Below are 24,924 nucleotides of genomic sequence, written 5' to 3' on the forward strand. Positions count from 1 at the left end.
AGTCACATGGTAGAACAGAAAGACAGACTTCTTGTTATATGGGGAAAAAAACCAAACCCTATTTGATTAAAGCATAGCAGTCAGAATTCTGGCATGTATATCCAAATGCAATCCTACTTATATACTCTATCACAGTTGAGAAAATAACCCAAAATCTGAAAGGAATTTGGGTGAACTTGAGGTCAAAGTATATCAGAGTGCAGGACTAGGTAACACTTTTTAAAAGAAGCCATTTCAAGTATACTTTGCAGCCACGAAGACCAGTAACATCAATAAAGAAAGAAGATGGTGGAAATTTGATGGAACAATTCCTTCTGGTTAAAATTTTCTGAATCATACATTAAACAGTTCATATCGCAAAAGTAAATAAATAAATAAAGGAAATGACTAGTATTTTATGTCCACACACACAAAAAAGCTTTATTTTGCAATTTTGACATGTGGTATTCATGAATGTCTTTTAAAAACATCTTTTTGAAGCCAAGAATGTGGCTCTCAATGCCAGGTCAAGATCTACCGGATATTAATGCAGTATTTACTGGGGTATTTAACTTCCCTAAATAGTTGCTTGCCCTTTAATAAATCATTTTTCTTTAAAACTGTTAAGTTTGTGATTGCCCTATACACACTATTTAAAACAAAACAAAAACTCCAGCCATAAGTACCATACTCCAATCAAGCAAATCGCCACAGATCTGAGATGAAACGTTGTATGAAAGGAGATAAATTCCAGAGATCTAGGAAATATGTATTTTACTTGACTCTTCACAGTAGATAAAATGCTATGAAGGATCATTTTGCTTTGAACTCCAAAGAAATTTAATAAATATTTATGGGCTGAATATATGAACGAACGCTAAGAATAACGAACAGAGACATCACACATCCCAGAGCAGGTTCCTGTAAAGTTAGGAGAAAGCCCTTTCTAAGTTAAGTTTCAGAGTGGAAAGGGACACACTTTCTTCATGATGTGTCATGAAACTAAAGCCCTCATAGTCTACCCTATTACAGGTCTACCCTACCACACTGAGAGCCACCAGTTCACTCTGCTCCTCCCAAGTATCCATGTATTCCTGAAGGACTTGCCAAGGTGACCAGAAATTCTATATATTAGGTGGTATCTGTTAGACCAAGCAATTCTTTAGAATACACACACACACACACACACACACACACACACACACACCCTCAGAGGGAGAAACAAATTAGGCTATATTGCTGCTCAAACCACAACAATACTATAGTCTATTACTAATTGAGAGCATTCTATGAATGAGCCACAGTTCTACATCCTTTACGTATATTAACTCATTTACTTCTCACACACTACTCCTATGAGGTAGGTGCTATTATTTTCCTCCTTGTATAGATGAGGGAACTGAGGTCCAGAAAAGGTAAGTAACTTGTGCTAAATCACACAATGTGTAACTGTTAGAAAACCAGAATCAAACCCAGGCAGTCAGGCTTCAGAGTGCATGCTCTTAACTACTAAGCTATACTACCTCCAACCACAGGAAGGAGATAATCAGGCAAAACAAGCCTGTGATCATTTTAAGCTATGCCCACAAATTTTTAACACACCTCCCTTCAAGAGGTAGAGCCTAATTCTCCTCCCCTCGAGTGTGGGCTGGACTTAGTGACTTGCTTCGAACAAACAGCAGAAAAAAGTAGAAGTAATGGTATGTGACATTAGAGACTAGATCATAAAACGTACTGTGACTTCCTTCTTGCTGTCTCCCTTGGATTATTCATTCACTCTGGGGGAAGCCAGCTGTCATGTCATGAGGGCCATTCCAGCACTCCTTTATGAAGACCAAGTGGTGACGTACTGAGGTCTCCTGCCAACAGCCACGTGAGTGAGTCATCTGGAAAGCAGAGCCTCCACTCTCAGTCAAGTCTTCAGCTGACTGCAGTACTGGCTGACATTTCATATAATTACCAGAGAAACTGAGCCAGAACCACCCAGCTAAGCTGCTCCTGACTTCCTGACCTACAGAAACTATGAGACAGGAAATGTTCGTTGTTTTAAGCCACTGAATTTTAGGGTAATTTTTAATATATCAACAGATTACTATAGAACCTTTCATCAGAACCACATTTTCAATATAGTGAAATTATATTTAGGTAAGCTATAAACTGTGTAATTACTTAATGATTTTGAGTGTCTGTTCATTCCCTAGAAGCAATAACCATTTTGATCACTGCAGAAGGGCAAGCAACATATCCATTAATGTCCCTTCAAAAGTATAATGAGTTGAATTGAATTATAGTTTCTGAGATTCTATCCTATTCAATCAAAAATGAAACACATATTAGGCATACTCATATATATGTACAAATATTATTCCTGCCTTAAGTTGTCACAAACCCTTTGCTTTCTTTCTTATAGGTCAATTAAAAAAACAACATATCCCAGCTCCAAAAATCTATCTATAAGAACAATCTGTCTGTTTGATTCCTGACAGTCTATTCAAGGTGCTAATCTGCCATTATTTATAGATCCTTGATTCCTTTCTGAGCAGCTGTCATTAACAGAACAACTTAGGAGTTCAAAACACTCTTTATTCAACTCAATTGCCTCCTGGAATTATTAGCCATGCTTCTCAAGGCTACAACTGTGAAAAAAGCTAAAGATGAACCAAATCTCAAGAAGGCTGTGAAAAAGAACCACCATTAAAAACACCAAGATTAGCCAATGCTTGCTCACTGATATTTCTTTAAAGCCCCTAATTCCTGATCATTCGGGTCCTTTTCTCATATTTGAGGTTTTCTAGAGGTGTTTCCTGCACCAAAGTTTTAACTGTTTATAGCTTTCAAGGCACTCCAGAGCCGTCCTTTGGGAACCCAGGTATACAGGTCTACCTCTTGGTACATAAGGGAAAGGGGGAAACAGTGAACTGGCTTCTAGTCTAGAAGTATTTGATACTTTTTGCTCAATCCATCTCCTCTGCCCCATGCTTCACAAATGGTACTCTGGCCTCAAGCTGGCCTGAAGCAAACTCAAATTCTCTAAAGGAAGAAGAGAAGGGGCATGACCAAAACTCAGGAGAATCTGGGAACAGAGAATGCACAGGGAACAAATGGGGAAGGAAGTGGAAGAAGAAATGGAGAAAATGAGCAAAACTTAAGAGGTAGGAAAAATAAATGGGAGGAAGAAAAGGCAGGAAGGAAGAGAAAGAGGGGTAGAGAAATTTTAGAATAGGGCATGAGAGCAAACAGAGAGGATAAAAACAGAGAGGCAGTTCCCTGAAGTGGGGGAGAAAGGGGAAGAGAGAGAGAGGAGCAGAAGGAAAATGATGAAGAGACAAAGTGAGGAGTCAGCACTTTATGGCCAAGTTTCTCTTAGGTAACTAGTGGAAACTGGTAATGCCACAAACAGATGCAAAGAATATAGTAGAAAGGGCAGGTCTGGGGAAAAATGATGAGTTAAGCTTTGTACATGTTAACTTTGTGGTGTTTGCAGAGTAACCAACCAGAGATGTCCAACTGGGCAGCTGGGATGAAAACTCAGAAGATAGATGTGGCCCAGAAGTGAATATGTGGGAGCCACTGATGTCACAGAGACAGTATGGTGAGGTCACATGGAGATTTTATAAGGGAAGAAAAAGAAATTTAAGGGCCACAGCTGAGGGAACACCAACATTTAAGGGACATGCGGAGAAAGAGGAGCCCACGAAAGAATCTAAGGACAGGTGCAGGTAACCTAAGGTGTAGGTAGAGTTAGGAGAGAGACTGGGCAGGTGGAAGAGTGAATAAATAGTCCCACCTTAGGGGCAACAAGGGAAGCGCTGTCCGCAGGGAAAGCCAGGTTTCCATTAAGGTAAGAAACCTGAGGAAATAGTCTGTGAAAACAGAGGTGAGTCTGTTCTCAGTGGAAGAGTTCCAAAAAGCACTGTCACCTCTCCTTCTGTGCTCCTATACTTTGAACTTGTCCTTTGGGCCAACTTTTTGTCATTTCATGTCTGTGACCTTGACAGAAAGCACGACTGGGTCTGCTGATATTTGTATTCTCAGTTCTTAGTCAGTACAGTGCAGTGCCTGCCACCCAGCAAAAACTCAATAAACATTTGGAGGTTCTCTGAAGGGCACCTGGGAAAGTATGCGTTCGTAAATGCCTTAAAATTCGATATTAGCTTTGACCTACTTCTAAGAATTTATCCATTAGAGACTAACTACAGCTTTGCAAAGATTTAGCTATAGGCATAGTTGTAATCTGCATACTTTAAAACTACCTACATATTAAAAAATAAATCACTGGTTAAATCTCACAATATGTCTATGTAACTGGATACCATACATCCTCCAAAAATCTATAAAGATCAACAATAACACATAAAGCCATACGAAACCTACACACTAAGCACAACTGAAAAACAGACAAACTATATGCTCAAATCATCTGTAAGTAGAAAAATAAACATCAAATTCCTGCAGAGCTAATAGCTCAATAGAGTGAGCTCCTATTGTAAATCTTTGTGGAAAGTGAAGAATTTAGAAAAAAAGACATGGACAAGAGAAGAACAGAGGGCCTAAATGTTGACTAAAATCACCCCAGAAAGGGCAGTCCACCGTAAGTACAAAAGCGCTAAAAAAATACCTTGTCAACCAGAGCATTAATTACAGGGAAGGGATTTCAGTCTGTCGGGACTCGAGTGGCAATCTCAAAAAGGCATTTTTCTGGGAAAGAAAGAGATGCTTTCTGGTGACTGAATATTGAAAGGAAAAAGAGACAGGAGGAAATTTAGACTCCTGCAACACAAATGAGAGCTAAAACAATCGACAGACATACAATATCTATCCCCACTGACCTTCTCAAACAAAAAGCCATCCATTGAAGAGACTACACTACATTTACAGATAAAGTGTTCTCAAGCTAGAATTCTATAAACCAATTCAAACTTCTAACTTGATCCAAAAAATAAATAGATGAAAGCAATTCACAACTATACAAAATTACTATCAGAAAAAAAGAGAATCAAAATATTTCAGCTAATAAAAATATACTCCAGAAAACAATCACAAAGAAAACTTTACAAGGCTCCAAACTGAATTAAATATACTTAAATAAGTGTTTAGGAATATAAAAAATTATTTTAAGCAGAAGTTCAAAAATACAGAACAGAAATGGACAAAACCAGGCAGAAGTAATAAAATTAGTTGAACTCAGGGTAAAAATGGAAGAGAAAGACAAAATCGTATCTGAAATGAAGACTAAATTTCAAGGTAATCACGGGAGAATAGATTCAAATGAAAATTTAATACGGACATTGAAGAAAGAGCCAAAAACCAAGAGAATTAAAATTAATGTATATATACTGTATATATAAACACACATACACATATATACATACATATGTACATGTGTATGTATACGTACATATATACATTAATACACATATAAATATATACACATACAAACAAATAAATAAATAAAAGGGATCAGAGAAAATGTGGTTGAAAGAGAAAAAAGGCAAAGAAGATCCAACATACATATATTTGGAGTCTGAGAAAATGAAAAACAGATTAATGAAACAGAACTAAAATTTAAAACTATAATCCTATAAAACTTTCCATAAATAAAAAAAGGCCTAAATCCATACATGGAAAGGGCACATTAAGTACCTAGGGAAATTGCCCTACAATGGTCAACTCTAAGGTATATCCTAGTACAACTATTAGATTTTAAATATAAAGGAAAAAAAATTCTCAGTGATGTCAGCAAGATGGAAAAGCACAGAAATAAGAAAACACTCATTGAAGAGAGCAGAACAGTTTCACATCACCTATGTGACCCAGACCTCAAGCCCGGGCAGTGTAACACATAAAGAGATATCCTCCACATGTGGAGAAGATAGTGAAATAACAACCAAACTTCACAACACACCCCAGCACCAGGCCTGTGCCTGTGACGTCATGATCCAGGTCTGCCTGAGTGCCAGACCGGGCTCTGCAGACTATGGCTTCAGTAGCTGCAAGGTCCAGGCTGACGCCAGTGACCTAGGCTCTAGGACTACCCAGGCAAGCTTCCATGGTTGCAAGCTCCAGGCCAGCCTCTATAGACCTAGGACCAAGGCCCATTCCCATGGATCCATGTTCCAGGCCCATCCCAGTGTCAAGCTGGCCCCTGTAGACTAAGGCTTCAGGCCTACCCAATGCCAAACAGGCCTCTGAAGTCCAAGCCTCCAGGCCGGCCCCCTTGCACCCAGGCTCCAAGCTTGACCCTGCTGTCCCAGGCACCAAGCCCACCCCTGTGGACCCAGGATTCAGAACCTCTCCAGTAGACTAAGGCACCAGGTCAGCCTGCCTGAGGACTCCAGCAGTAGTAACCTGGACCCCATCATATGGCCTGCCCAGAATCTCTGGCCAAGCTGACTGTTGAAGGGCTTTCCCTGCTGAAGCTGGTGTGCAAAGAGTGAAGGAGGTGCCTACTTCTTCAAATGTGCAGCCCATCAGGGCAAGGCCACAATAATCATGAATAATCAGGGAAACATGACACTACCAAAGGAACAAAACAAAGTACCAGTAATTGGCCCTAAAGAAATGGAAATCTATAAACTGCTTGACAAAGAATTCAAAGTAACTGTCTTATAGAAGCTCAGTGAACTACAAGAGAACAGAGAGATAACATGAAATCAGGGAAACAGCAACCAAACAAAATGAGAAATTCAACAAAAAAACAGACACCATAAAAAAAACAAACAAAAACACCAAATAGAAATTCTGAAGCTGAAAAAAAATGATTGAACTGAAAAATTCCATAGAGAACTACAATAACCGACTCAATCAAGCGGAAGAAAGAATCAGTGAACTTGAAGGCAGGTCATCTGAAATTACCCAGTCAGAGGAACAAAATGAAAACAATTTAAAAGAATGAAGAAAGCATATGGGACACCATCAAATTAACTGATATACACATTATGGGAGTCCCAAAGGAGCTGGGGAAAAAAAGGACAAAAAGATTATTTAAAGAAACAATGACAGAAAACTTCCCTAATCTGGAGAGGGAAATGAACATCCAGTTCCTGAAGACCAAAGAATCCCAGTGAGATTAAATTCACTGAGATATATAACAATCAAACCCTCAAAAGTTAAAGACAGAGAATTTTGAAGCAGCAAGAGAAAAACAACTTAGCATGTACAAGGGAATCCTCATAAGACTAGCAGTGGATTTCTCAGCAGAACCCATGCAAGCCAGAAGACAGCAGGATGATACATTCCAAGTGCTGAAAGAAGAAAGTGCCAAGCAAGAATATTATATCAGGCAAGGCTGTCCTTCAGAAATGAAGGTTAAAATAAGATTTTCCTTGACAAACAAAAGCTGTGGGGTTCATTACCACTAGGTCTGCCTTATGAGAAATATTAAAGGGATTACTTCAGGTTGAAATGAAAGGACACTAACAACAGGAAACATGAAAGTATAAAACTCACAGTAAAGGTAAGAATACAGTCAAATTCAGAATACTCTAGTACTGTAATGGTGGTACATAAATCACTTTAAACTCTAGTATAAAAATCAAAAGACAAATGTACTAAAAATAACTGTAGCTACATTAACTTTTAAAGGATACAAAATATATAAAATGTGTAAATTGCAACATCAATAAAAGAAAAGTTAAAGTGCAGAGTTTTTATGTGCAAAATTAAGTGGTTATACAAAATCTGTTCAAAAGAGACCATTAAAAGAAGCTTTATGGAGGTGACCCAGGAGTCCGGAACTAAGATGGAGCATTAGGTAAACACTGTGTTTACCTTCTCTCACAACCACATCAAAATTACAACTAATCTGCAAAACAACCATTATGGAGAATTGCCTAAAATCAAGCTGAACTGAAGCCTTTCAACTAAAGACTTGCAGAAGAAGCCACCTCCAGACTGGCAGGAAGGTCAGAGAAGCAGAATGGGCTGGTCCCACACCAGCGTGTGACCTTTAAAGACTGGGAGGGCTATTTCCACTGTGAGGGTCCCCCCTGCTATCCCCTAAAGGAGCGAGAGATTCCAGCCCCACCCCAGCACAGGGTTCCAGTGCCAGGGAGAGAAGTCCCCATAATTTTTAGTTGTGGAAACCAGCGGAGATTGTGACTGAGTGAGAATGAGTGCGACTGCACTCCCAGGCACTCCTCTTAAAGGGACTGCGCTCGGACTTACCCAACAGAATCACTTGCTCTGAGCTCCAGTGCTGAGGCAGTAGCTAGAAAGGCGGCAGGGGCAAATGGTGGGGAATTGAACTGTCTGGCTTGGGACTCTAGGGGTCAGAGAGGCGGCTTTCTCCTGGACTGGGGAGCTGACGGAGGCCATTGTTTTCTTTGCTGAGCCCTCCCCCTTCCCGGCATGTGAACACAGACAGCCGCCATTTCTGAGTCTCCCACGTTAGTTCACCACGCCCTGTCAATTTGAGACCTGGCCCCGCCCAACTTTCAGGCACACCCAGGCTGCTTTCAGTGGCTTTTTCATGCAGATTGTCTGCCTGCTTTGGCTAAAGCTAAAGACTTTCCTAGGGTCTCTCAAAGGTTTGCAGAACCCAGGGAAGCAGCATCTGGCTTGAGCATGTCCCGTACCTCTGGCTGAGCAACTCTATGCTGGCACTAGCGACAGCCGGCCTTGGTTTGCAGCTTGGCCTCTCAAGGCACTTCCAAACACAGTGCGGACCATCTGTGGATTTCTTTCTGGCTCCCGCTGGGTGGCCCGGGGTAAGGCAGGGGCTGTGGCTGAGGCAGACCTACAACTGGATCTCCTCCAAGGTGGTCCTGGGGCTGGTGTGCTCAGTGGCCAGCTTCAAAATGAGCTGGAGCATCACCCAGCCACCTCCAAGTACGACACACCCAAGGGGCAGAGTGGGCAGGCACCAGAGTCCTGCTGAGGCAGATCCTGCTCTGTAGGATCAGCCCCTGCATAACAGCCCTTCCACTGGAGTCACGGCCAGGCCTCACAGCCAGTGAGCCCAAGATTCAGTCTGTCACACTGATGCGCAATTATCAACCAAGGCTCAACTACAAGAGGAGGGCACACACAACCCACACAAGTAACACACCTGTGGTGCATGGCTGAGGTGACCAGAAAGACTGCACCACTGAGCCCCACAGCACACCTACTACATAAGACCACTCTACTAAGACCGGAAGACAGAGAAACCCTACCTAATATATAGAAACAAACACAGGGAGGCAGCCAAAATGGGGAGACAAAGAAACGTCCCAAATAAAAGAACAGAACAAAGCTCCAGAAAAAGAACTAAGCAAAATGGAGATCAGCAATCTAGCAGATGCAGAGTTCCAAACACTGGTTATAAGAATGCTCAATGATCTCGGAAAGAACTTCAACAGACAGATAGGAAGCATAAAAATGGAGATGGAAACCATAAAAAAAAAAAAAACAGTCAGAAATAAAGGATATAGTAATGGAAACAAAGAATATATTACAGGGACTCAACAGTAGATTAGATGAAATAGAGGATCCAACCAGTGATGTATTAATAATAGAAGACAGAGTAGCAGAAAACACCCAACCAGAACAGCAAAAAGAAAAAGAATCCAAAAAATTGAGGAGAGTTTAAGGGACCTCCGGGACAATACCAAGCACCAACATTCACATTATAGGGATACCGGAAGAAGACAGACATCAAGAAATTGAAAACATATTTGAAGAAATGACAGAAAACTTCCCTAACCTGGTGAAGGAAATCAGCATACAAACCCAGGAAGCACAGCAGGTCCCAAACAAGATAAACCCAAAGAGGCCCACACCAAGTCACATCATAATTAAAAAGCCAAAGGTTAAATACAAAGAGAGAATCTTAAAAGCAGCAAGAGAAAAGCAGCTAGCTACTTACAAGGGAGCCCCCATAAGGCTGGAAGCTGATTTCTCAACAGAAACTTTGCAGGCAAGAAGGGAGTGGCAGGAAATATTCCAAGTGATGGAAAACAACGGCACATCCAAGATTGCTCTATCCAGTAAGGCTGTCATTTAGAATTGAAGGACAGATAAAGAGCTGCCCAGACAAGAAAAAGCTGAAGGAGTTCATCACCACCAAACCAGTATTACAAGGAGTCTTAGAAGGACTTCTTTAAGATGGGAGGGGGGTAAGGATGGGTGAAAGGGGAAGGGATTAAGAACAAACTGGTTGTCATACAGTAGTCATAGGGATGTAGGGTACAGCATAGTGACTATAGTTAATATTGTAATAACTAGATATGGTGCCAGGTAGGTAACTAGATCTATCAGGGTGATGGAAGGTTGGCGGCAGAGTGACAAATTAAGAAATACAAATTGATAGTTTTAATACAGCATGGGGAATAGACTCAACAATGTTGTAAAGATCATGTAAGGTGCCAGACGGGCACTGGACTTACAGGGGGATCACGTCATAGACTGTGTAGATGCCTGAGCAATGCACTGTACACCTGAAGAGCTGAAGGAGAATAATACTGAATGTCAACTATAAGCAAATATACAGGTATATATAGTCACGGGATTTGGAGCACAACATAGGGAAGACAGTTGATGGTATTGTAACACCTATAAAAGATGTCAGGGAGGGTAGTAGCTTGGGAGGGGGTTATCACTTCATGAGGGCTTTAAATGTCTAACTATTACATTGCTTTGTACACCTGACACTAATAAAAAAATAAATTAATAAAAAATTACAAAAAATGCTTTATGGAAACCTCATAGCTACCACAAAGAAAAAATCTGCAGTAGATACACAAAAGATGAAATAAAAGGAATCAAAGATATCAAAAAAAAATCAAATCACAAAGGAAGACAGTAAGAGAAGAAACAAAGGAACTACAAAACAGCCAGAAAACAATTAACAAAATAACAGCAGTAACAGGTACCAATAATTACTTTAAATGTAAACAGATTAAATTCTGCAATCAAGACAGAGACTCTGAACGCATCAAAAATAAAAGATCCAACTACATGCTGTCTACAAGAGACTCTTACATTTAAGGACACATAAGCTGAAAGTGAAAGACTGGAAAAAGATATTCCATGCAAATGTTAACCAAAAGGAAATAGAGGTGGCTAAATTATAACAGATAAAATAGGCTTTAAGTTAAAAAGTGTCACAAAAGATGGAGAAAAATCACTATATAATGATAAAGAGGGCAATTCATCAAGAGGATATAACAATTTTAAATTAATCTATGCACCCATCATCAGAGCACTAAATATATACAGCAAATGTGAACAGAATGGAGAGAAATAGATAGCAATACAATAATTGTAGGGGACTTCAATACCCCACTTTCAACAATGGATAGATCATTTTGACAGATAATCAATAAGGAAACAGCAAACTTAACATTATAGACCAAATGAACCCAACATACATAAACAGAACATTCCATCTAACAACGGCAAGATACACATTCTTTTCAAGTGCACATGGAATATTCTCCAGGATAGATCACGTCAGGTCACAAAACAAATCTTAATTTTAAGAAGACTAAAACCGTATCATATATCTTTTCTGACCACAATGGCTTGAAACTAGAAACCAGTATCAGGAGTAAAATTAGTCAATTAGAAATTAAAGTGGAGATCAAAAAATATCTGAGACAAATGAAAATGAATATACAACATACTAAAAGTTATGGAATGCAGCATAAGTAGTTCTAAAAAGGAAGTTTAAATAACCTAACTTTACACTTCACAAAACTAGAAAAAGAAGATCAAACTAAATCCCAAGGTAAGAGAAGGAAAGAAATTAAATAAAGATCAGAGTAGAAATAAATAAAACAGAGACTAGAAAAACAATAGAAAAGATCGAGGAATCTAAGAGTTGTTTTTGAAAAGATAAAACAAAATCAACAAACCTTTCCCTAGACTAAGAAAAAGAGACTCGGGCAGGAGCGGTGGCTCAGGTAGTTGGAGTGCCGTGCTCCTAATGTGGAGGTCGCCAGTTCGATTTCCACGTGGGCCAGTGAGCCGCGCCCTCTACAGCTAAGACTGTGAACAACAGCTCTACCTGAAGCTGGGCTGCCATGAGCAGCTGGAGGTTGGCGTGAGCTGCTGTGGGCTGCTGAGTGCTGCCGTGGGCTACTGTGTGCTGCCAGGAGTGGCCAGCGGCCAGCGGCCAATGTGAGTGGCCATGGGCTGCTATGCTGCCGTGGGCTCCTGTGTGCCATGAGCGGCTGGTGGCCAGTGTGAGTGGCTGGCAGCTAGTGAAAGCTGCCGTGAGCTGCTGTGAGTGGTCGACCAACAACTGGCGACCCACTGCCTTTGCGGGAAGGGGGGGGGGGAGGTCAAGGCTCATAATACCAGCATGGGCCAGGGAGCTGTGTCCTACATAACTAGACTGAGAAAACAAACAACGGTTTGAACTGGAGTGGCGGTGGGAGGAGGCGGAAGAAGGGGGGGGAAAAAAGATATGCAACATCATTTGTCATTTAAAAAATGAAAACTAAAACCAAGAATACCACTACACACATATTACAAGGGCTAAAATTCAAAATACCAATTGCTGGTAAGGACCCAGAGTAAGAGGAACTCTCATTCATCGCTGATGGAAATGCAAAGATCGCCACTTTGGAAGATAGTTTGGCAGTTTCTTACAAAGCTAAACATAATACTATACAATCCAACAATTGTGCTACAACGTATATACTCAACTGATCTAAAATTACAAAATTATTTTTTTGTCCACACAAAACTAAACGGAAATATTTACAGCATCTTTACTGATAATCATCCCAAATTGGAAGCAACCAAGATGTCCTACAATAGGTAAATGGAAACTGGTACATGCATACGGTGAAATATTCAGAAATAAAAAGGGATGAGCTATGAAGCCATGCCAAGACATGGATGAATCTTAAATGCACACTGTTAATTTAAAAAACACAGTGAGGTAGGAACTCTTGTTAAAAAAAAAAAATCAGTGGAAAGATATTCACTGTAAGAGAAGGAAATATCCTCTCTCCCAGGAAAGCTCTACAGAAGAAAAGACATAGCATTATTAAACATTAGTCAGCATTCTTCCTCCCTTTATTAATACATTACTTAACAATTCAACTCTTGCTATACAATCATAAATCAAACAATTCTTTTGTTAAAAGATGATTCAAGCTTTCACCTTTTAGTTCAATGGAATTTACTCAACTGTCACTAGATGGTTTTTCCAGCTTCACTGGACTAACGCCAGGTTTATTGACTTCAGACTGTCACAAACCATCTCATCAGAGAACTTCTGAAACAAGTTCTTTGCCTCCAGCTTTTTAATTTAAAAAATAAGTTCATTTTAATTTTAACGATACCTTGTGCTTTACAATTAAGAAATATTTATAAGATAACCTTCTTTGGGGCAACACGGGAAGTTCCAGTTTTTCATTACCTCAAATATTAAGAATGACCAAGTCATCAGTGATAGAAAAACATCCATTTTTCTTTTCTCTGGTTAACTTTCTCATTCCTCTATTACAGCCATTGATTCATTACTATCTGTTTTTATTAGAAGTCCTGTAATTTCTGAGAAAAATCTCCTTACTAATACAAGGGTGCCATCTAGTGATGATCGTGGGTAAATGTATGACAGAAAATCCTGCTCTCTGATGTGGCTTTCAAAATGCATTAAGAGGAAAAAACTGTAGTAAAACTACTGTACTTGAAGCAAGTTTTCTAATACTTATATATTTAGCATATCATCCTTTTATATTACTACTCAGATAATTGACATTCATCTCTGAAGTGACATCAGTTATAGTTCCAAGGAAGTTCGGAACATCTAGCTGAAAGGAATGTTAGAGACCATCTATTTTCTAGTCCAACCTCTCGTTTTTCTGATGTGAAAACTAAGTCCTGGAGGAAGGATGCCTGACTTGTCACACAACTAGTAGTGTTTCTGCCAGGGCTCATTTGCCTTAGCTTGGCTCCTGATGGACTGGACAGCAAGATAATATTATCTTACAGAGAAGCTCTTTTAAGTATCTCAGTAACAGGTTCCCATTCAAACCAAACCTCTGCAAGGATGGTTCCTGCAAGGATGGCAGAGGGTGTAATTCCCTGGTCTAGGGTCTCTACAAAGAGACTTTGTAGAAGGCTTTCCCTTCTGAACTCCAAGTGGGCACAGCAACCCTCAGGGATTAAGTTTTGCCCAATAATATCAATGGCAGAAATGCTACAACGTACTGAGTGCTTGCTAGGTGTCAGGCAGTGTGTATGGGCTCTGAAGAAGTCTCCTACCTTCCATGCTTAGTCACTGTGGGCTCCTAACAAGCACGTTCTATTTCTCCCTTCCTTTCATCTCAGTATATTCACAGAGAACATGGAAAAACTAAGCTGGGCACTACAGGCTAAGGAAATTGTATGTACAAAATAATGGAGGTGTGCAAAAGGATGGTTTATTTGGAGAACAGAGACTGCAGCTTTGGGCATTGGGAGCAGAAGATGCAGGTTCTAAAACTCTCTTTCCTTCTTCTTAGCTTATCTGGAGGGAAGGAGGCAAAATTTGATCAGGGGGCAACAGGATGAAGAGCCAAGACAGACGGAGCCTAAACCAGTCTGGTCTGAAGGCTTTGGCTGATTTGGGCGACTGTGGTTTGAACATGCTCACATGGTCTTGATACAGAGTTCTGGTGTTAGGATGCTGGAAAACCACTGTACTGAACAAATGACAAGGGCAGAACTGCAAGGAGGTGAAGGCTGACTTTGGCAACCTCCTACCCAGGCCTCTGACCTCCCCACTGTAAGCAGGACACTCTAAGAGCGAGCCTTAGAAGCCCTAGGAGCAGAGGCAGGCTGGTTTGCTGGGAAAGGTTACGTCTATTTTCCCACCTCAAAGGGATCCTTCTTGCCCCCACCTTTATCACCCCCAGGCAGACAGCGATGTCTGAATCTGAATCAGAAACTTTTTGTATTCACATTTGTGAGGCGGCCAGTAAAAGGGGGTTTGGGAAAGTGCGTCCCCAGAATGGAGCCTGCTAATAAGAACAGGGCAGAAGAGCCAGCAAGGTCCACGCGATGTGTCTGTGGGCTCCCAGTCACAGAAAAGAGTTAAATCTCAGGATCAGAAACTACTACTTTGGGAATAGACCTTTTATACTGTTTGTATTTTTGAGACTTAATCCCTTTTTGTTCTTCCGCAAGATTTGGTAAAGTTCATTTTTAAAATGTCAACTAAGCTAAGTAAAACCAAAGAAAGCAGTTGTTGTTCCAAGAAAGTTCAAAGAAAATGGTTATGTTTTTGTGTCCAGGTATACCCACGAGGGCTGGGTGAGGGGTGAAAGCAGAATTCCAGGTGAGCGAGTCTGGAGGCATTATCCCATCCCTCCAGGAAGCCTCCCTTTCAGTTTTCTTCTGCTAAAACATGGAGGGTTCTATGTCAGGTTTTAGTAAGTGATCACAGTTCCTTTACAATACTGCACCGTAAATGACTGATAAAAAGCTTGACCCTCTCCGAGTGTAGGGGAGGGGGTGTTATAGTGTAAAGAGGATTTAGTTCACTCCAATTGGTGGGAGGGAAAACATTTCTGTTAGGAGGAGATGGGGTCCTGTGGTGCTTGTCTCACCAGCAGCTGCTCCCCTTCCCTCCTGGCACCGTTTGTTACCACCTGTATGAAAAACCAGCCTGAAACCATATGCCACCTACTAATAGTAAGGTGACTGTGAATTTCTTAAAATGGACTTGCAAAAAATTAAATAAAAGGTGTCATCAGTTTGAGAGGACTGCAAGCTGGCACATACAGCAGATATCTGAAACCACAAATTTAGGATACACCTTAAGTGCAAGGCCTTCCATCATTGTGTTGATGAAATCAAAGTGCTGATACTCAACTTTGCATTGATATCCTCTGGGCTATGACTGGGCTCCTCTTCAGATACCTGTTCTGTATTTTTCAATCAAAAGAGAACTTCCTAAGTCACTTATATTGACAGTGTAATTTCCAACACAAAGGTTCACCAAATGCACAACGTCACATCTTACCAAGAGTACCTTCAGTTCCAGTCGCTCTATCTCTAATTTCCATTCCAACAAGGGGGAAACCATAGTCCGAAGTTATCTGAGAACCACCCCATATCCTATGTCTCTTCCATAATCTAACCTTGAATACAACATGGGAAAACAGATTATACTTCTCTCAATACAAACCGTCCCACATGAATAAAGAAAGCACAACTCTTAACAGTCTTGTGAAAGACGACTACTCAAAGTGGGTTTCTAAAAAATTTTTCCCATTTCCAAAAAGAAAACTGTTGCATAAATATAAAGCACTACACATTTTAGGTTGAGGACGGTTGCAACCATAGCATTTAAGAAATCCTGTTCCTGGATTATCGATTATTGGGGACAACCTACTTTGAAGAAGTTGGGGCATGGGAACCTACTGGCAAGGAAAGAAGGCTTGACTTCCTCACAGAAAAGAGCCTCTCACATGGAAGTTTAGTTTGTTTCTGGAGGCTATTTTTTCCAAGTTGTATTGTTACAACCATCAACAAGAAGCAATTCCAACCCATCCTAAGAATAAGTGGCCCTGAATTCCACTGAAATGGTAATTTAAGAAAAATAAGAATATGCAAGAGTTACATTTATATAAATCTAAATATTAAATATTACATTAGGGACAGAATAAAACTTTTAACATTCTATAACACTGCATTGCTTTAGTTAGTAACAGTTACCGGTTTATTGGGCAATTTTCAACATCACTGTTTCAGGCATTATGCTGTTTTTCATGCGTTGTCCCATTTCATTTCACAACACCCTTATGAGGTATATATTATTATTCCTCTTTTATTCATGAAGAAATGAAGGTACACAAAAGTTAAATTACTTCCTAGAAGTCACACAGCTAGTAAATAACCCAGGTCTGACTGAAGTCCAGACTTTTCATCAACCGTCTGTAAACTGAAGACAGCTCAAGGCTCTCTAACAAGTTTCTAAAAGACCAAGCTGTTACAGTGAAAACTTTTAGAAAACCACAGGAAAATAAACCCTCATTCCAAAAACAAACTTAAGTTGTATGAGTAAAAAACAAAGCACTGACTTTAGGCTAATGCTAGAAATAGCCTAATTTTTATTATTCTCATTCATTTTTTTAAGTAAATAAAACGTTATGAAATAAGTTTTGGAAATTTTCACCAGAATTTGTAAGATTATGATCAAATGTTCACTGAGTTCCCACTAGGTGTTGGGATATAGAAATCAATAAGAAACAGTTCTCATTCTCCAAAAATTCAGTGGCGGTGGGGGACACAAGTACACTGACATACCATAGAACACTGCGCAAAGTATAACAAAGGGAGAGGCGCAGGGTATTACAGAAAAAGTGAGGACCAGTATGTAATCTAGTCAGTGGGGGGTAGGGGAGCTTACTGGAGGAAGAGTAGTGAACAGCTGTCAGCTGAAGTGTGGGCTGTTCATTCTAGGCCGAGTGCAAAGCCGGGCACAGACCAGAGGCAGGCAGCAGTGCAGTATTGTGGTACATGGGGCACACATGAGGTCAGGGTCACTGAAGCATGGAGTGGGCAGCAGGAAATGGACACAGGTAAGGCTGGCAGGTGGGCAGGGCCCAAATCATGAAGAAGTTTAAACCAACGGAGAGTTTTAAGAAGGGAAGTGACACGCTCAGAATTACCCTTTTAACTAAATCCCCTGAGGGCTGAGTGAAGAAGCACAGACTTGGAGACACACAGCCGTCGGTTCGACTCCTGGCTACAGAGCTCATTAGCTGTGTGAACTGTGGCGCGATATGAAACCTTCTAAGCCCCCGTCCTGTCAACTGTAAGATGGAAAGTGAGATAACGAATGTAAAGCATTGGAACACAGTAAACGTTCAATGAATGGTAGCTCTTACTACTGTTATTAGTATTATAAATCTAGAAGTTCAGAGAGACCCATATGGGAGTCAAGATGAGACACGTTGAGGCCTTGAACAGGAATGAAAAAAACAGGACAATGCGAGATTCAGGAAATAGAAGTGACAAAACTTGACGACCAACTGGTTATGGGAGTGTGGGTCAGTGAGGAGGCACCATCGACGAGCTCTAGGTCTAGGCTGGGCCATGGAATAGCTGGAGACGGACAAGACCCATGGGAAGCAGAACAAGTCTGGGAGTCTGAGCCACGGTGAGGAGGACGTATGCAATCGGGAATGGATATCCAGAAGGTCAACGGACAAGTTTGGAGTCTGGGGTGTAGGTGCAGCTTAGAGTTAAAGAAGCAAGTGTCAGAAGTGTCTCACGCCATGATAACGGAAGTAACCACCCACAAAGGCCGTGCTCAGTCAGAGGAACACTGACATAGGTCCCACTCTGGAAACACCCACAAAGAAGGGGCAAGAAGAGAAAGAGAAGCCCCAAAGAAAGAGAAGAAACACAGAGGACAAGAAAAGCCAGCAGGGCTCATCACAATGGAAGCTAAAGGAGCAGGCTCTCCTGGAGGGAGACAGTTAGTTCAGAAGTGAGTTCCATATGTGTCTTCAGAGTTTAGCAGAAACTGTTGCTGATTTTAGACTGGAGGGTAATTTTAGTAGGACAATGAGGGCAGAAACCTGACTGTTGGGTTGAGGCATAAATGGGAGTGAAGAAGTAGAAAGAGTCTACCATGAATTTTGTAAAAGGGATGAAGAGGAATTATGTACTTGTAAGGGAGGACTGTAGCACCAAAGATTAGGTTAAAAATGATTTTTAGGATGGACCACTCTGAGCATTTTGTGAGCAAAGAAGGATAAAACAGAGACAACGGGTAATGATGCAGGAGAATCACTGATGGAACAAGGTTCTTAAGGAAATAAGCAGAAATTTTTAAGTGTCTACTGTGTGCTAGGGGCCACCTGTCAACAAACCACCAGAGCAGAGTGTGACATGGATGCTAGTCCATGGAATGCTTTCCACCCAAGGAGCTCAGAGGGGTTGGCGGCAGGGTTCCTGAACCCAAGTCCGTGCCACTTCACGTCTCTACTCCCACGGCCCAACAGGTTCTGGCAGCCACCTGCTGGGCATTCACTAATGTTCTTGGGATGAAGGAACATTTTTGTCAGAAACTTTATTTGCAGGGGTAGAAATTTTATAAAGAGGTACGAGAATATATTCTAAGACAAATACAGGGAATTTGGGTATTCTAATACAATGAAATATTAATTAAAGTAATAGTACACATGCTCAGAAAACATATGCATTGAACAGCTTTGTAGGCAGCTGAAGGTTAAGAGAGCTGGACAGAATGGGGGGCACAGGGATTAATATGTGGAGAAGGCCTCAAGTGGTTCCAGAACTCTGGGCAAATATATATCCCAATCTGCAAGCTTATGTTTAAAATTCATGGTTAACGTTTAAGGGACAAATATTTTCGTCTCCAAATTGTAGAAAAAGGATTAAAAGGAAATGTGTGAGATGATACATCAGTTAAAACCCATTAACCATAAAATTCAAAATGAGGGGCCAGTGGCTCAGGTGGTTGGAGCGCCGTGCTCCTATCGCTGAGGCCGCCAGTTTGATTCCCACATGGGCCAGCGAGCTGCGCCCTCTACCTAAGATTGTGAACAACGGCGCTCCCTGGAGGTGGGCTGCTGTGAGCAGCCAGAGATTGGCGTGAGCTGCCGCGGGCTGCTGTGTGCTACCGTGGGCTATGAGCAGCCGGCAGTGAATGCCTCAGCCGGGGAAGTGCAAGGCTCATAATACCAGCATGGGTCACGGAGCTGTGTCCTACACAACTAGACTCAGAAACAATGGCTAGAACCAGAGTAGGGGGGAAGGCAGAAGAAAGGGAAAAAGAATCAAAACGATACATCAGCTAAAACCCATTCACCATAAAATCAAATCAGTTAAACAGGTTCTGTCCCAGAGTGGTCTGGTTCCAAGCAAGGTTTCACCATGTACCGGCTGTGTGACCTATGCCAGGTCCTTTAACCTTTTCTGGGAAAGCAGACCACGGGATAGATGAGTCCCCAAGTCCCTTTCAAATCTCTCTCTCAAAGGATCCCTTCTCGGATCACACCCTCCTCTGAGGATCTAATGAAAGCTATGAATTCTACCCACTCAGCTCCCAAATAAACAGAAACATGCATACAAAATTCTGCAAATTATCTGAGAAATCCCTGACTGGCAACCTTTTTCCTAGTGGGAAACAGCCAAGGTACAACTGTCTATAATGAAGATGCTGTTTTGGTCTTCCTTAGAAGTGATGGGGCCAGGTACCAGAGTGTGCTCTGTGTCCACCTGAACCGTAAGCTTCCTCAGCTCTGAATCCCCCAGTGCCAAGCGCATTGCCCGGAATATATTAAGAACCCACTTAATTTGTGAATTAAGTTGATCACAGCCATCCTGGTTTGGATGCAGAATTAAGCTGATCAGGGTCATAATGGTATGGATGTACCTTCCGTGCTTCTGAACGAGTACGAATTTCAAATCCTCCCTTTGAGACACAAGCCTGGATGCTGAGAAACCATTATAGGCTTACGCCATAGGGTCTGTCAACTTTCCAAAATTGATTTCTACTTAATTAGCGGGTTTAGCCACCCCAGCCTAGAAGCTATGCCTCTACTTCCAGAGCAAAATTTGATGCCCTTCCCCTGCCCCCAAAATAAAACACACTGTATCTGCTTTTAGCAGAAATCTCTGACATTTGTATAACCAACCCTTTATACGTACACATTTCCAATCCTTCCTACATAAATATTCATCTGAGAGGTAGGCCAATATATGCAGTACTCCCATTTAAAGGTAAGGAAAAAGAATATAACACTTAAGTGATCACAGAGAGGGCTTTCTACAGCGCCAGAATTCAAGTCACAATTTTATAAATATGCTAGTTTCTCGGATACCTTGTAACAAGAAGGTGGGAGAGTCCTCTTTAAACTGACAGAGCAAAATAGCTGGGACAGTTAATAAAATGTTCAGCGATAACATCTAAATAGTACTTGCGATTTTAGAAACCTAAAGCCATACCAATTTAAGCAATTTTATATATAATGATTAAATAGTTTAGTTTTCAATATTTAGTAAGAATCAAATCAACCTATCATTAATGACTTTAAAAAAAACAGAATCCACTCTACATACTAAGGGGGATAATTCTATACTTACCTATTGCACAATGTAAAATCTAGAGGAGAAAAGGAAAAAAGAGAATTAGTAAACAATTATCAATAATATCATGGCTTCATTTCAGATAAAGTAGCCTTTCAATAAGGATAGAGCAGTGTCTGCCAGCAGTAGTGAATGTGGAAAACAAATTATTTCACTTTTAAACTTGGCTACAGGCTATTTAAAAAAATGTAAAGTTTTGGTCAGTTTTCAGTTTATCTGTGGAAGAGTTCCTAAGGAGTAAATCTCACCCACCAGTCTATCAGATGTCAAGGACCTCTTTTATAATACATAAATCTGTAAGAGCAGTTAAGTATATTAACTGCCATGTCCCATATTCTACAGAACAGAACTGTCACAGACCACGGAACATGGGCTCAGAAGAGCCTTTGTTGGATCCTTCTGCCTGGCAGGCCCTTTAATGCGTTCATTCTACAAAGCTCCACTCTTAGCTCCTACCTTGTCTCACCCCATGATCTCATTACAGGGTGTTCCTGGTCCAATCTCTAATCCCAGATTTCTTTGAGCTCTAGGCCTGTGTTCCAAACTGCCTTTGGAAATCTCCAGCTAACTGTGCCAGCAGCAGTTCAAACATGGCATGCTTCAACGGGAAGCACAGCCTTCCCTTCCTTCACACCTGATATGCCTCCTGATCACCAACCTCCTAGTCTCTGAGGCTCAATCATCCTTTCCTTCCCCTCATCCCCAAGCCCAGCGGGTCCCCAGTCCTGCCAATACTTCTGCCATCTGTCTTCACTGTGTCTTTAATTTCAGCGCCAGGGTTGAGACTGCTATCTCCTCTACAGCTCAATGGCCAGCTAGGTTCTTCTAAATCCCCTCCCAGTTCATCCTGTATATGGCATTGCTTTAACTCTGGTACCAGGTTGGTGGTGGTAAAGAAATAATTTGAAGCCATCTGTAAGATTTAACGACCAAAGCTTTTCTAAATGACAGACCTAACAGCTATTGTAGTGCATTTTAGAATTTACATTTCCCTAGCAGTCATTCTGTTGTTTGAACCTGACCATTACCCTGGTAGATAGGCAGGACAGATTATCTCTAAATGCAGATGAAAAAACCAAAGCTGAGAAGCTGCACACCTTGCCCAAGGTAGTAAGTGTTGTCCAGGATCCAGAACTTAGGCTTTGCTTCTACTTTACTGATTTTTCTATCATAGTATTTCATTGTACATTAGTTTCATAAGATATCTACAAAGGCCATAATTTGAAAAGACTTAGCTTATCTAAAACATGCTTGATCAGACTCGTCAAAAACTATTACGGTAGTCCCCCTTATCCATGGTTTCAGTTACCCACAGTCAACTGCAGTCTGAAAATACTAAACGGAAAATTCCAGAAATAAACAATTCATAAGTCTTAAATTGTGCACCATCTGAGTAGCACGATGAAATCTCTCATTGTCTCCCTCTGTTCTGCCCAGGACATGAATCATCTTTGTCCAGCGTCTCTACACTGTTTATTCTCCCCAACCATTAGTCACTTAGGAGCCATCTCGGTTATCAGATCAACTGTTGTGGTCCTGAAATGCTTGTGTTCAAGTAACTCTTATTGTACTTAATAATGGCCCCAAAGTGCAAGAGCAGTGATGCTGGCAATTCGAATATGCCAAAGAGAAGCGGTAATATACAGAAAAAGAGAGTATATTTAGGGTTCTGTACTATTTGCAGTGTTAGGCATCTACTAGAGATCTAATGGGGATCATTCCCTGCGGATAAGGGGGAACTACAATATTTCACCAAGTTGTTTTGTTTTGGGGGGGGTTTGTCGAGGGGGCTTGGATTAAAAAATCAAGCTGCACAAATCTGTTGATAACTGAAAAGAGAAAAAAAGAATATACTGCAAATCGTATCATCTTTTTTTAAAGAAAACAAACCACTGCCAAGAATGTGAAATGTTTGACTATTATATGACAAGCTGAACCTTACTGAAAAGTTAAAGAAAATGAAAAGATACATGTAGATTAAAAAGAAGAATGGAAGACATGAAGGAAGAACATACTGAGGCAAGCAGATGACAGCGCCGAGACAGAAAACTTCCTCTATCCATGTATGTGGCAAGACATCCAGGGTGCTGGCTAACAACAGGACGTTGCCGGGAAGGAGACAGATAGACAGATTAGAGAGATAGAGAGATAGATGATAGATAGATAGATAGATAGATAGATAGATAGATAGATAGATAGATAGATAGATAGGCAGACAGATAGCGCTTCAGGGATGTCCTGTTTCCTCTGCATGATGGAACAATAGCTCTTAGTCCTATTGGATCCAACAGCCCCATTTGATCACATATATTTTATAATGCCTCCTTTACTATTCTGAAATTCATAGATGATACAACCTACTTACACAAAATTTTCAGAAAAATACAATGTCCTAACTGATATGTAAAGAAATAAAACACAAAGTAATTTATTAAAAAACATGTATTTCAGTAATGTTTGGGGACATATGACATATGAAGCAGTCAGATATATGAACCAACTTATAATAAATAAGTTTGAATTTCAAAATAAGAATATCAAAGTCCACTTGGCACGAATACAGGAAAATAAAAGAGCAAAGGTGCAGACTAACAGTACTACAAAAAATAGTACTAAGATAATAATAGAAATAGGGGTAATCTTTTTTTTTAAATTAAAGTTTATTGGGTTGACAATTGTTAGTCAAGTTACATAGGTTTCAAGTGAATAGGGGTCAGCTTAAGTGAAGTCAGAATAATATGCCAAGATAAATACCAGTCAAAGTAGAGGAAATGAGGAAGTACAATATTACTGCAAATGAGCTAGGTCTTACTCATTTGCAAGTGTGGTGTCAAAATAATCCCCTAGGTTGTGCCATAGAATAGGGAAAGAAACTATCACAGAAAACCTACCTTTTGCCTTGAAATCCCACTGAGACATACAATCAGTGTCTGGTCTCTGAAAAGACCTTGGAGACCATTTTCTTTGAATGGTGTGATAAGGAATAGAAGACGGGTTAGGGAAAAAAAACAACCCAGTAACGCAAGAAGTAATAAAGCAGTTGTGTAATAGATTGGTAATAGTTTTGGGATAAAACTGAAAACTGATGATCTCTCCCAAAGGCAATAACATGAAATACTATTAAAATAGTCCATATTAAAGAAATCCAGTAAAATCTATGTCTCCACCTATGTAATTGAAGTCTCAACAGGAATCTCAAATCTCCTGTTACATATTTTCAATGTTTCATCGCTTTTGCAGTAACAACACTATTGCACTGAAATCCTTTTCAACTAAATATGCAAGCTGGAAATGCTGTAATACTTACAGAACAGAATGTGCCAAGCAAACATATTACTCAATTATGATATCTTTACTTTACTTAGGTTCCTTCTTCATACCAACTGTGGTAGGCAGATTCTAAAGATAATTCCCCAAGATTTCTGTTCCTTGGTTATCCAATTAAACACTAATCTAGATACTGCAGTATAGGGTTTTGGGACTTGAAGTCCCAAGTTAATTAATTTTAAGGTATGGAGATTATATGGGTAGGCCTGACCCAACCAGGTGATCCCCTTAAAAGCAATTTTCTCCGCTGGTGGAAGAAGGGGAAGCCAGAAATATTCAAAGAACAGGAAGGATTCTACAAGTCATTGTTGGCTTCAAAGATGAAGGGGGCTGTATGCAAAGACTAGAGAGCAGCCTCCAAGAGCCAGGAGTGATGCCAGCAACCAGCCAGCAAGGCAATGGGGACCTCAGATTTACAACCACGAGGAAGAGGATTATGCCAACAAACCAAATGAGCTTAGAAGGAGATTCTTTTCCAAAGCCCCCACAATCAGCCTGGCTGACACCCTGATTTCAATCTTGCAAGACCATGAGGAGAGACCCCAGCCAAATCCAGCTTCTGACTACAGCACT

The 24,924-nt window shown here is 40.7% G+C and overlaps 1 protein-coding gene across 5 annotated transcripts in view; it reads right to left on the reverse strand.

Moving 5' to 3' along the window:
* HACD2 (3-hydroxyacyl-CoA dehydratase 2) overlaps positions 1–24,924 on the reverse strand; it is a 91,739-nt gene that overhangs the window by 50,652 nt on the left and 16,163 nt on the right. For 4 of the 5 annotated variants that reach the window (XM_081065044.1, XM_081065047.1, XM_081065046.1 and 1 more), the window contains exon 3: positions 21,022–21,040. In XM_081065044.1, the coding sequence (XP_080921170.1) occupies positions 21,022–21,040 (19 nt within the window). Of the gene's footprint in view, positions 1–9,826; positions 9,848–21,021; positions 21,041–24,924 lie in introns of those variants that run through there. The other variant, XM_081065049.1, reaches the window with a different exon arrangement.

Source organism: Rhinolophus hipposideros, assembly GCF_964194185.1.
Source record: "Rhinolophus hipposideros genome assembly, chromosome: 2".
In the NCBI taxonomy this organism is placed as follows: domain Eukaryota; kingdom Metazoa; phylum Chordata; class Mammalia; order Chiroptera; family Rhinolophidae; genus Rhinolophus; species Rhinolophus hipposideros.